At 59.8% G+C, this 11,237-nt stretch overlaps 1 protein-coding gene across 1 annotated transcript; it reads left to right on the top strand.

The window, feature by feature from the left end:
• Nucleotides 1-8,542: 8,542 nt before the first annotated feature.
• Nucleotides 8,543-11,028, top strand: NMUR1 (neuromedin U receptor 1). The gene is made up of 2 exons (XM_075417350.1): nucleotides 8,543-9,437; nucleotides 10,625-11,028. Exons 1-2 carry the CDS (start codon nucleotides 8,543-8,545, stop codon nucleotides 11,026-11,028), a joined length of 1,299 nt encoding a protein of 432 aa, XP_075273465.1.
• The last annotated feature ends 209 nt before the right edge of the window (nucleotides 11,029-11,237 follow it).

Here is an 11,237-nt window from a genome sequence, read left to right as displayed (position 1 = left end):
ACAGGCGGGTCTGTACAGAGGACTGGCAGCACCCTTGGCTGCCAACCGGGTAGGGAGGTGCTAGGGCCTCACCGGGCACCCTGAGCCCAGCGCTGCTGGGAGATCCTCTCCTTACCATCAGCACCAGGGTCCATGCTTGGCTGGAAGTGCTGTTTCTGGGGCTGCTGTGATATTTCAGGTGACAGCGTCACCCACTCCAAGGCTTTCTCGCATCTCCTGCCTGCTCCATGCAACTTGTCCTGTGCCCTGGGAGAGGACGCTGCAGATGTGGGGAGGGCTCCCTGCTCTTCTCCCTGAAGCAGCCACCCTCTTACCCCCAGCCCTTTTTGCTCCCAGTGAACCAGCAAAGTTGCCAGTAACTAGCAGAAAATACTCACACTCTCTCCAGTTGCCAGAAGTCATGCTGCAAAGGCACGAAGCAATAAGGAAATGTGCGGTGCCATTAATGCAATGATTAAGTTGGTGTCTGGGGGTGACGCCATGAAGAACAAGGCACTTGCAGTAGACCTTGTCCTTGTCACCCCACGGCCCTGTCCCTCAGCCCTGCCCTGTGCTGGACCTGGGAGATGCTTGTGAGAAAACGACTTTGGGGCCAGCACTGCAGACCCCGCAGTGAGTTTCCCGTGTTCCAGCCTACATCTCTATTTGCTGCCACGTTTGTGTTTTGCTGGGATGTTGCTGTTGTGAGTGGCTCTTTTTTATGGCTGGAGGGTTTGATCTTGACTCGGAGAGTGAGTCACTAGGTGGCAAATGGGATCCCATCACAGAGAGTGATTTCCTTGCCCGGTGTTCTTTGCAAACAAAGTTTTGCATAACCTGAGCAGCTGTTTTTCCTTCCAGCTGAAAGCCTCTTGCTATTCCCGTGTAAAGGCTTACGAATCAGACACGGAGAGCAATGCACAGGCAGGGAATGAATATCTACCACGGGCACCACCAGGTGGGAGATCTAATAAAAGTCCTGGCAATCAGTCCTGGGAGACCTAGGGGGCACCTTAAATCAACTTGTGAATGCAAAGTGGCTCCAAACCAAGGGTCGGGGAGAGAGGCCATCCCTGCGCTGTGCCGTGTAGTTATCTATTTCTGATAACTCACGAAGGAGGAGGTCTGGGAAGGAATAAATAGAGCCCATTAAGTGACTTCTTGATGCTTGGGAAGATGCCCTGGATCCATGCTCTATTTAAAGGTGTTTCAGAGAAGGTCTTAGCTGTAGCTAAGGTGATCCCAAGATCATTATGGGTTGGCTGGGATATTTTCAGCTGGTGAAACGCTCCTTTAGCATCCCCTGGCTTGGCTGCATTGCTGGGCAAAGGTAGGGCTGGTTTGGTCAGGCGCGGAGTCCCTCCTGGCCACCAAGTGTGCCACAGCCTTTGCCATAGAGCAGATTTCAGTCAGAGCAAGGGATCTCCGTCACGGCTTGTTTGCTGCCCCTTGGGCCCGCAGAGTGCTCTACTGCAGCCCTGGCACCTGCTATGGGCTGCCTCTCATCCTTCCCAAGCCAGGGTTTTCCAAGTTCAGGAAAACATGATGGTAGCTGTGCCCTGAGCATGGGTCTGGGGGCTGCAAGACCACCCCTTCTTGCAGCTGGCACCACTCCTCTACAGGTACAGAATGCCATCTCCATTGTTGCTCCTGGTGCCAGCATCTGCTCTGCCACCTCTGCCATCCCTGCATGGAGACACAGGGCAGCATCAGACAGGAGCTGAAGGAGGTGGTGAGGGGGAGGCAGGAAAACAGCATGTTATTAGCAAAGCCCTGGCCGACAGACATGTCTGCAGCTCGGGGAGAAATAACCTGATGCTTTTTCGATCTTGGGTGATTCATCCTGGTCTTGGTAGCAAAACATGCACTCCAGTCTCGTGATGGATGGGATGCAGTGTTGGGGCTGTGTGGCTTCTCATCGGGATGCTGTGCCTGCAGCCGGCCCTCACCCCGCTCCATCACTGCAGGGTGGCACAGCCGAGACAGCACCCTTGGGCAACGCAGCCTGATGGGGACCTGCAAAACCCAGAGCTCCTGCCAGGTGAAAAAGTGCTTTTCATCTGCGCTGGCACTGATTAGCAAAATTATGGTTGCCATGGAACCCAAATACCTGCTCAGAGAGTGCCTGTCTTCCATGTCCCCCCAGCAGACCTGGGGGAGACGTGCTGTGGAGCAGAGGCCAATTTTTCTGTTGCTTGGAAAGCTGATTGCTTATACCCCACTGAATGCTGAAATGCCCCCCCCCTTTTTTTTTCCCCCTTCTTTCTCCTTTTAGCCCAGTTTGGGGTGGAGGAGAAATGCCCCTTCCCAGCAACTTCTCGGATGAGCTACAGGGCTTTAGGTGCAGCAGTAGCTGCAGGGAGAAACCCTGGGTTGGGAGGGGGCTCGTGGGGTGACTGCTGTGAGCAGCATCCCTGTCCCCACACCTGGAGGCAGAGCATCCCAGGGCAGCAGCCCTGCGTCCCACAGGGATGTGGTTAGCTGTCCCAGGGGAGCAAGGGCTCCTTGCTGGCTCCTTTGCCAGGTGCCTGCACCCTGGAAAGGGTGCTGGCAAATTATGACCAGCTCAGAAAAGGGGACTTGGAAATTGAGAAAGAGCTGCCACTGCTGGGAGAGGTCAAGTCACCTGCTTCAACTGCACAGCAGGTGAGAGGGAGGTAGTGATGCTGAGATGAGATTTTTGGGAGCAGGAGCAGCTTTTGCATAGCAGTAAAAGACCTCTAGGAAGTTAGTGGCTGGAAAGGTACAGAGTGGTGATGGTCAAAAAATTACTAGAGGAGGGTGTCCCACACCAGACAAGGATGTGTGGGTGGGCTCTGCTGGGTAAATGACAGCAGTGCTGCATTGGAAAGGCCACCCCACTGACCTGCATTCATCCCCACCTACCTTAATACAAAACTACCCAGATCCAGGTCTCTGCTTGGTGCCCTGTGGCTGCGAGGGGCCATTCCTGGCCTTGGGGACCAAAATGAGCACCCTCCAGCTCTGTGAGATGCACCCTCTGGACACGTCGCCTCCAGGTGAGGGGCACCTTTGATTACACAGTTCCCAGCAGGGAGAAAAGCCCCTTCTACACCCCTCTGGCCAAGAGATTTGCTTGTTCTCCCGAAGCTTCATAGCTCTGTGCTGGCTATCACTGCCCGTGAAGATTTGCTGCAGCAATACCCTGTGCAGGGGCTGCTCAGCCGCTTGCTTCAGTGGCAGCCAGGGATGCTCCCCGGGGGCTCTTGCCTGCTGCAGGATGGCACAGAGGGGACAAGCAACTGTCCATGCCTCAGTTTCCCTCTCAGGTGAAGTGTCACTCTGTGGCTTGATGGCTCTCTGTGCTTGGGACCAGAGGGTGTTAATTCAAACTGCAAAGTAGGAGAAGAAATGAGGGGACAGAGCACAGACAGCTCTGTAAAAGGCTGTGCTGGTCTGCCCTGCAATTACCATGAGTGACGTGCCCTTGAAAAGAGCTGGGAGTGGATGCAGTTGGTTATTAGGGCCACAGCTCTCAAGCTTCAAAGCCCCTGTTTGTCTTCTCTTTTGGCCTCTGAGTTCTCCTGGCAAAACTGCAGGTCTGGCCTCGCTCAGCTTCTGTGTGCCAGCCTTGACCCGCACGTGGAGGGACCCAGCTATTGGCAGGGACAACCTCTGCGCTGGCCGGCTCGTGGGGAAGGATGGGTGCACGGCAGGGAGCAGGAGGGAGATTGAGGGAGGAGGAAGACTGGAGAGATCCCTCGGGTTGGGGCTACGCAGGGAGCCTCATGCCTGCCCCTGGCTTGCCTACTTGCTGCTGAAATTTCCAGCCCAGCACAGAGATGTTCCGGCCGGGCTGTGGCCGACATGTCATGGTGAGGAGCGGGGTTTGGTGTGCTGCTGGCCATCCCCCACCCCCCGCCACTGCCTCCCCAAGCAGGGTTAACACTGTGACATGCCTGGTGGTGGGAACAGGCTGAAGACTTGTGCTCCCATGTGCAGTCTGCCATCTTCAAGCAGTGAGGGAGCAGTCGTGGAAGGGGGTTGCTGCTCCCTGGGTATTTGGTTTATCAGAAAACTGACAACCAGACTGGATCACTCTGAAGTGCTGTCAGGCCCGCGGGGGGATGTGGAGGAAGGGGCAGCAAGAAACAGATGCTGAGGGAAAGTGATGTGCAGTCCCTAAGAGCCACCAACTCCTCCCAAAGAGATACGACAGCAGGTAGGGTGAGAGCTGCTGTCGAGGCCCCAGTTATGGGGGATGCTCCAGCAGCCTCATGGGAAGGGTGGAGGAAAAAGGGAGGCAAAAGGAGAAGGACACCAACCAGTGGTTCTGGTGTCCCAGCAAAACTGGGGCTGGGAGAGCTGGACCACAGGTGAGCATGACAGCACCCGTTGTCACCCAGAAGCCAGGATCTGGTGTCTTGGGGAGGATGGATGGACCCATGGTTCAGCTCCGAGTGAACTGAGCTCTGTCTGGTCCTTGCTCCTTGTGGACCACCCTTGCTTACATGCCTGTTGCCTTCAGCTAGGAAAGGAGACTGCAGGGAAATGGATGTTGAAGTTTGGTAAGAGCTCAGCAGCATCTCCATCGCTCTGCTCCATGCAACCTCCAAATGCCCCAGTCCCAGCAGGCGTCCCCTCATTCCCATGGGGGTCCCTGCAAGGGACAAGGATGCAGGTGCAGAGCGCCAGAGGCTCCCCAGGGACTGCCCTGCAGCAAAGCCCGGGCAGGGGTGAGGAATCAGACAGGGATGGGAGGCATCATGGCTGCATGCAGGGAACAGGCTCTGCCCCAAGGATGGGGGAGGTGGCCGTGCCACGGTGCAGAGAGCCCAGGGAGCGGCTGGGACTGTGCTGGGAGCTGGCTGTGCGTGTGCATGAGGCAGATGAGGGATGAAAGAAAGAAAGAAAGAAAGAAAGGATGAAGAATGAGAGAGATTTCCAGGAACACTTCATCCCTGATGCAGTCTCTCAAGTGGGCTTCTGCTCAGGCTCCTGGTGCCTCAGTGGTGCAGTAGGACCTGCTGCTGTACCAGCACGGACCCGTCCCCTGCCTTGGCATCCCCCAGGGAAAAAGCAGCCTGTGCACAGTCTGGAGGCAGGGACAGAAATCCCTGCCCAGCAGCTACCGTTTCTGGCTCTGCCACCCCGGGGGCTGCGGCCTGCAATGTGCCAGCTCCCCAGCACCATTGCCCACCCCAGCATCTGCCAGCATCGCTTGGCTGCTGTCGCTGTGTCCTGTCCCTGCTGTCACCAGCCCTGTGACATAAACCCCCGGGTTTTAGCATGCCTCCATCCCCAGAGGGGATGATGTTTGTTTGCCTTCGTCACTCCCACAGGAGTAGGCAGCATTTCTTTTTCCTCCCAATTTCAGACGCTATTTCCAGCTTGTTGGTTTTTCCCCTTGTGTAATGTCTCGTTCGCACCCATTTACCCTCCAGCCCTTTAGCTTCAGTAGCTCCTCTCTTCTGCTCTGCAGGAGATGATTTCCCAAGGAAAGTCACACCTTGGGGCATCCCTGGACCGTTCCTGTGCTCTGTGTGTTCACTTTGCCAGTTTGCAGCCTGTTTGCTACTGGGAGCAGAGGCAGGGCCAGCTCAGGGCTACCAAGCCAGCCCAGAGCTTTGCTGGGCTTTCCTATCGTCCCTTGCCTGCTCTTGAAATTTCTTAGAGCAAAAGCATTGAGCCCTGCTACGGACCTGGACACACAGCCCTTTGGGGCTCCTTTGGTGTCCCCGTGGCCTTCTTCCCCCATCATCCTCACCCAGCAGGGACAGAGCTGGGCACAGATCCGTCACTCCAATGCAGCGGGCAGTGAGGCCATGGGCTGGCTTTGCGTTTGCAGCCAGCCCATGTGGAGGGGCAGGGTGTGCAGAGGCCAGGCCAGGTGCTCTCAAGGCTTTTAGGTTCTTTGTGCCCTATTAAACAGGGGAGGAAAAATGTCCCCAGGGCTTTGGGGCATCCCTCGGGCTGGCCTGAGCACACTGTCCCCACCTGCCACCGTCTTCCCAGTGGGCACCATCCCCTGTTGCTCTCCTTTGGCTTAACTTCACCAGCCAGCAGGGAAATGGGGTGCCACGTCCCATGCAGCCAGCACCCCGCAGCCCAAGGGTGCTCTGGGGCAGCGTGCCAGGGCGCGCGGTCTGCACGGGTGGCTCCAGAGCAGGAGCTGTGCTGGGTGCTCTGTCCCAGGGCCAGGATGTGCCTGGTGGCCCTGGGGACATTTGTGCCCAGCCATGTCCTGACAAGCGTCCCTGGTTTCAGCCAGATTCTGTTTGCTTCCCTCTGCAACAGCGGCGAGGCAGAGCGGCCCTGCAGACACTGAGCCTCCCGGGAAGGAGGGCACTGTTGGTAACTGGGTGCCTCAGTTTCCCCATTCGGCCACAGGGCAGGAGGCAAGGGGGGAGCGGTGTTGCTCCCAACTGCTGTGTGCTCTGGCATCTTGGGGGGAGATTTGGGGGTGCAGGACCCCACTGGCAGTGTCCTGGTGCTGGATGCCAACAGACCCAGGCAGCTCCTCATGGCCTGGCCGCAGGTACCAGGCTCAGCGGTGCAGCGAGCTGTGCTGGGGCTCAGCCCAGGTGGGAGCAGGGGGTGCAGGGCTGGAGGCAGGTCTCTCCCAGCAAGCTCCTCCAGGCTCCTTCTCCAAGATCCCTGTCCCACCTGCTGGAATCCAGCCACGCTGGAGGCTCTTCCAGCTCCATCCCACCCAGTCCAGCCAGATACCTCTGCGCAGGGTGAGGATGGTGCTGGGACAGGCTGAGCGGAGGAGGGTCCCCAGGGTGCCAGAGCCCCTCAAGGTCTCACCCCGGGGGGGTAGGGGGGGACCGGGTCCCTGTGGGCCCTGCCACCCTCGGAGGGAGTGAAGGGACCGATGTGTGTACCTGCACCCACGGCTGCCTCTCCGTCCTCTGCCGTCGCGCAGAGTGATGCGCAGCCACTTCCCCCCATACTGCGACCCCCCGCCACGCACAGCCCTTCCGCCCCCCCCGGTGTCACCCCCTTACCCCGACACCCTCCCCCACCCCGCTCCGCCTCCTCCCCACATCGGGGGGGGGGGCCGGAGAGCCTGGGGGTGGCAGAGCCCCCGCCCCGCAGCCGCCAGCCCCGCATCCCTCCCCGCGGGTGGGAGCGGGAGGCGGAGAGGAGGGGGGATGCGGGCTCGGGGGGGTGGGGGGAAGGGGCTCCGCCGGCTGCAGGCTGGGCTCGGAGTGGTACAGAGCGCGTTGGAGGGGAGCGGGGACACGCAGCCCTGCCACGCGTCCGTGGGGCGCAGCCACGCGTGAGTGCGTGCGTGTGTGATCGCAGGGGGTTATCGGCAGGACGGGCAGGAGAGCAGACAGACAGACAGACAGACAGACAGACAGACAGACACTGGGAGCAAGGAGGGAGCGGAGCCCAGCACCGAGCGAGGGGGTGACGCTGGGAGCGCGGCAGCTTCGTCGCACCGAAGCGTGACGGGAGCTGGCTGAAGCCACCTGCTCCATCTGGGAACGACTGGGGTGACCCAGGGACTGAACATCTGGAAGCCGGGGGACCCCAGCAAGCCGCTGGGTCTGTCTGCATCTCCCCCCCGGCTGAGCCCAGATAACGGGGGGCTGCCCAGGCCCCCGCGCCTGGCAGTGGGGCCGATCGATACCTTACTCACCGCTCTGGCCACGCAAATGGCAAATCCTTGCGTTGTGAAGGCTGATGGGGATGGAGACGGCCGCACCGCCCTCCCCCGGGACTCTCTTAGAGTCGGAGGAGTTTATTACTTCAGCGTATTTCCTCTCCCTCTCTTTCTGGAGAGCATCTTTTTGACAGTGCCGCTCTGCAAACAAGGACCCAGCTGCTGGCAGGGGTAGGGTCTCAGCACCAGGCTTTGCTTGCCCAGCAGTGGGAAAGGAAGCCCCCCCCACCCCTCCCAGCTCACCCACCAGCCTCTGCTGACGGAGGACGAGAGGGGGAAGGTGGATAAGGGCAGGCGGCTTCTCCGAGCTGCGCTCCGAGGGGAGAGCAGCAGCAGGATTTCATTAGCCTGCCTCTTAAGGCAGTGAAGTCTCCATCCCCTCCCACGCTCCCTCCCCAGCCCGACCCTGTCCGGCGCAGGGGTGGTGGGACCTCAGCCTTCGTCTGGAGCTTCCTGAGAAGCCGTAAGTCCTTTCTGGGGAGGAAGATCAATTTTTTCCCCCCTGGATGTTTTATGGTCACTCTGTCAGCCCCTCTGCACAGCCGGTCGAGTTGGAGTCGGGACTGATTTTTGGGGCTGGCTTTGGGGCTGTATCCTGCTCTGCTCTGGGAGCAGGGAGAGGGGACAGCCCTGCTGAGAACCCCTTGACAGAGGGGCAAAGGGGCCAAGGTGGGCTGGGGAGCTGTCAGGGTTGTTTGTGGATGGGAAACGGGACCAGGAATGCTTGGGAACTCTGGAGGGAGGTTGGGGGGAGATTCTGCGTGGTTTCCCAAAGGAAAGGCTGTGGCAGGATGGGGGCGAGGGTGCAGAGCCGTGGTGATCAGCAGCATCCTGGCACCCTGACACAACGGGGAGAGGGACAGAGGGAGCAGGGGCAGCAGAGGGGCTGGGAAAGCATCCTGCAAACCTCCCTATCTCTCCGCAGCCATGAATCCCTACTTCAACTGCTCCAGCCTCGAGTTCCCCCTGCCCCAGCAAGACTTTCCTGTGGAGCCCATCAGCCCCGATCTCTGCAGCAGGACTCACCCAGAGACCTTGTTTGACCCCAAGGATGCCAACCTGACGGAGGAGCAGCTGCGGGACAAGTACCTGGGACCTCGACGGTCCAGCTTCTTTGTCCCTGTCTGTGTCATCTACCTGCTGATCTTCGTGGTGGGGGCTGTGGGCAACACGCTTACCTGCATCGTCATCCTCCGGCACCGGTTCATGAGGACACCCACCAACTACTACCTGTTCAGCCTGGCCGTGTCCGACCTGCTGGTGCTGCTGCTGGGGATGCCACTGGAGCTGTACGACATGTGGAGCAACTACCCCTTCCTGCTGGGCGCCAGCGGCTGCTATTTCAAGACGCTGCTCTTCGAGGCCGTCTGCTTCGCCTCCATCCTCAACGTCACGGCCCTGAGCGTGGAGCGCTACATCGCCGTGGTGCACCCGCTCAAGGCCAAGTACGTGGTGACCAGGAACCACGCCAAGAAGGTCATTGTCACCATATGGGTCTTATCGGTCGTCTGCTCCATCCCCAACACCAGCCTCCATGGGCTGCAGCCTCTCTATGTGCCCGGCCGGGGGCGGGTGCCCGATTCTGAGATCTGCACCCTGGTGAAGCCGCGCTTGACATACAACCTCATCATCCAGATCACCACCATCGTCTTCTTCTTCCTGCCCATGGGGACCATCAGCATCCTCTACCTGCTCATTGGCCTGCAGCTCAAGAAAGAGAAGATGCTGGAGGCCTTGGGAACCAAGTCTGACAGCAGCCGCGAGTGCCACAACACCCAGAGACAGAAGAAAGTCAAGAGGAGGCAGGTCACGAAGATGCTGTGTGAGTCCAACTGTGGGGAATCCGATGCTGGTGAGGGGCAGAGCCAGGGAGTATCTCCCAAGGTTGTGTTGGGAGGGTACTGGGGGGAAACCAAGGTGGCTCCGGTACTGTGGTGGGGATTGCTTGTGCCAGCTCCCTCCCAGCTGCAAGACCTCCCCTCCTCCCAGCTGCAACCCCTCCCGTCCTCCAGGAAAGTGCTGGGTGAGAAAGGAGCTGGGATGGGATGGGGGAACCTGCCCCCTGTCCCCCAGCCCAGACCTCATGTACTGGCGGCAGTGATGGGATTTCCCAGAGAGGGACCAGTTCCTACCCAGCCCTGCAGCCTCTGTGACCGTCCCAGGGCAGTGACGCACTGAACCAAGGCTGGATCATCCCTCTGTCCCACTGCTCTGTGCCCTTGCTCCCCTCCCCAGCCCTGTCTCTGCAGCCTCTGGCCCCCTTTCTGGCTGCCTTAGAGTAGCCGCCTCTCCCCGGCACGTTGACCTCCGCATGCTCCCAGCCCGGTGACGGCACAGCGATGGCGGGTTGCCCAGCCCAGTCCATTGGTGGTGCCAGGGCTGCTTCTCTGCCATGTCCCAAACAAGCGGTAGCTCCGCTTCCCCCAGCACCGGGGCTGGGAGGGGGACAAGGGACCACCCGTCCCTGTGTGCCACAGAGATGTGGTGTGGCATGGGTATAGCAGCACTGGGGACCCCAGGACCACCTACACATGACTCCCTTTCCTTTCCATCAGCAGAACAGGGTTATAAAAAGACCCCAAAAGCAGAGCACGAGGAGAGGGCACAAAAAGCTCTTGCTCCTTGGACTTTGCTGGTGGAGGTGGCAGGGTTCCCAGAGGCTGGATGCCCACCGGGGTGTCCCACAGCCATGCTGCATGGCCCCGCGGCTGTGGCAGGACCCGCTGCCTGCCGACGGGGAGCAGAGACACGCGGCACAGCAGTGTCTGGAGCAGCCCTGGCAGGAGACAGAGGGAGGGAGATCTGGTCCGGACCTCCAGCCCATTGCAGCAAGTCAAAAAGGCACTGGGGGGGCCCTGCTCCTCTCCCCCTTCCTCTCTCCCATGCTTTTTTGGGGTGTTCTTTGCTATGGTTGAAGCTGAAATGGGGCAGTGCTTGGCCACAGACTGGAGGTCCCCAGGGGGCTGAGCCCTGTCCCCCCAGTAACACTGGCTCCTCGGCTCCCCACAGTTGTGCTGGTGGTGGTGTTCGGGATCTGCTGGGCCCCCTTCCACACCGACCGCCTTGTCTGGAGCTTCGTCTCCACCTGGACCAGCCACATGCTCTACATGTTCCAGTACGTCCACATCATCTCAGGCGTCTTCTTCTACCTAAGCTCGGCCGCCAACCCCATCCTCTACAACCTGATGTCCACCCGCTTCCGGGAGATGTTCAAGGAGGCAATGTGCCACCCCGGCCACCGCCCACCACGGTCACGGAAATACTCACCCAGCGTCACCCGTGGCACCACCCGCAGCACCGAGTGCGAGCCCATGCCCAGTGCCAACGGGCTGCACCACTCCGATGCTGATGAGTACGAGCTGGAGGAGGTGGAGGGCGGCCAGGCCACCACGCATGCAGTGTCCCTCTGCTGATGAGCAGGAGGACACGGGGGGACTGGAACCGGCTTTCCCCACCATCAGCATCCATCTGACCATGCCACCCATCCCATGGTGGGGAGTGGGGCAGGAGTGATGGAGGGGTCCCCTCCTCTCTGTGCTGTCCCACTGGGATGCGAAAGCTGGTTTTCTTGGCAGTGCTGCTCCGGGGACACGGCGGCAGTGGCCATGCTGTGCCCTGCATG

The sequence above is a fragment of the Opisthocomus hoazin genome, chromosome 4, assembly GCF_030867145.1.
Source record: "Opisthocomus hoazin isolate bOpiHoa1 chromosome 4, bOpiHoa1.hap1, whole genome shotgun sequence".
In the NCBI taxonomy this organism is placed as follows: domain Eukaryota; kingdom Metazoa; phylum Chordata; class Aves; order Opisthocomiformes; family Opisthocomidae; genus Opisthocomus; species Opisthocomus hoazin.
Note: the sequence above shows the minus strand (reverse complement) of the source record. Positions and strands in the feature narration are given on the sequence as shown.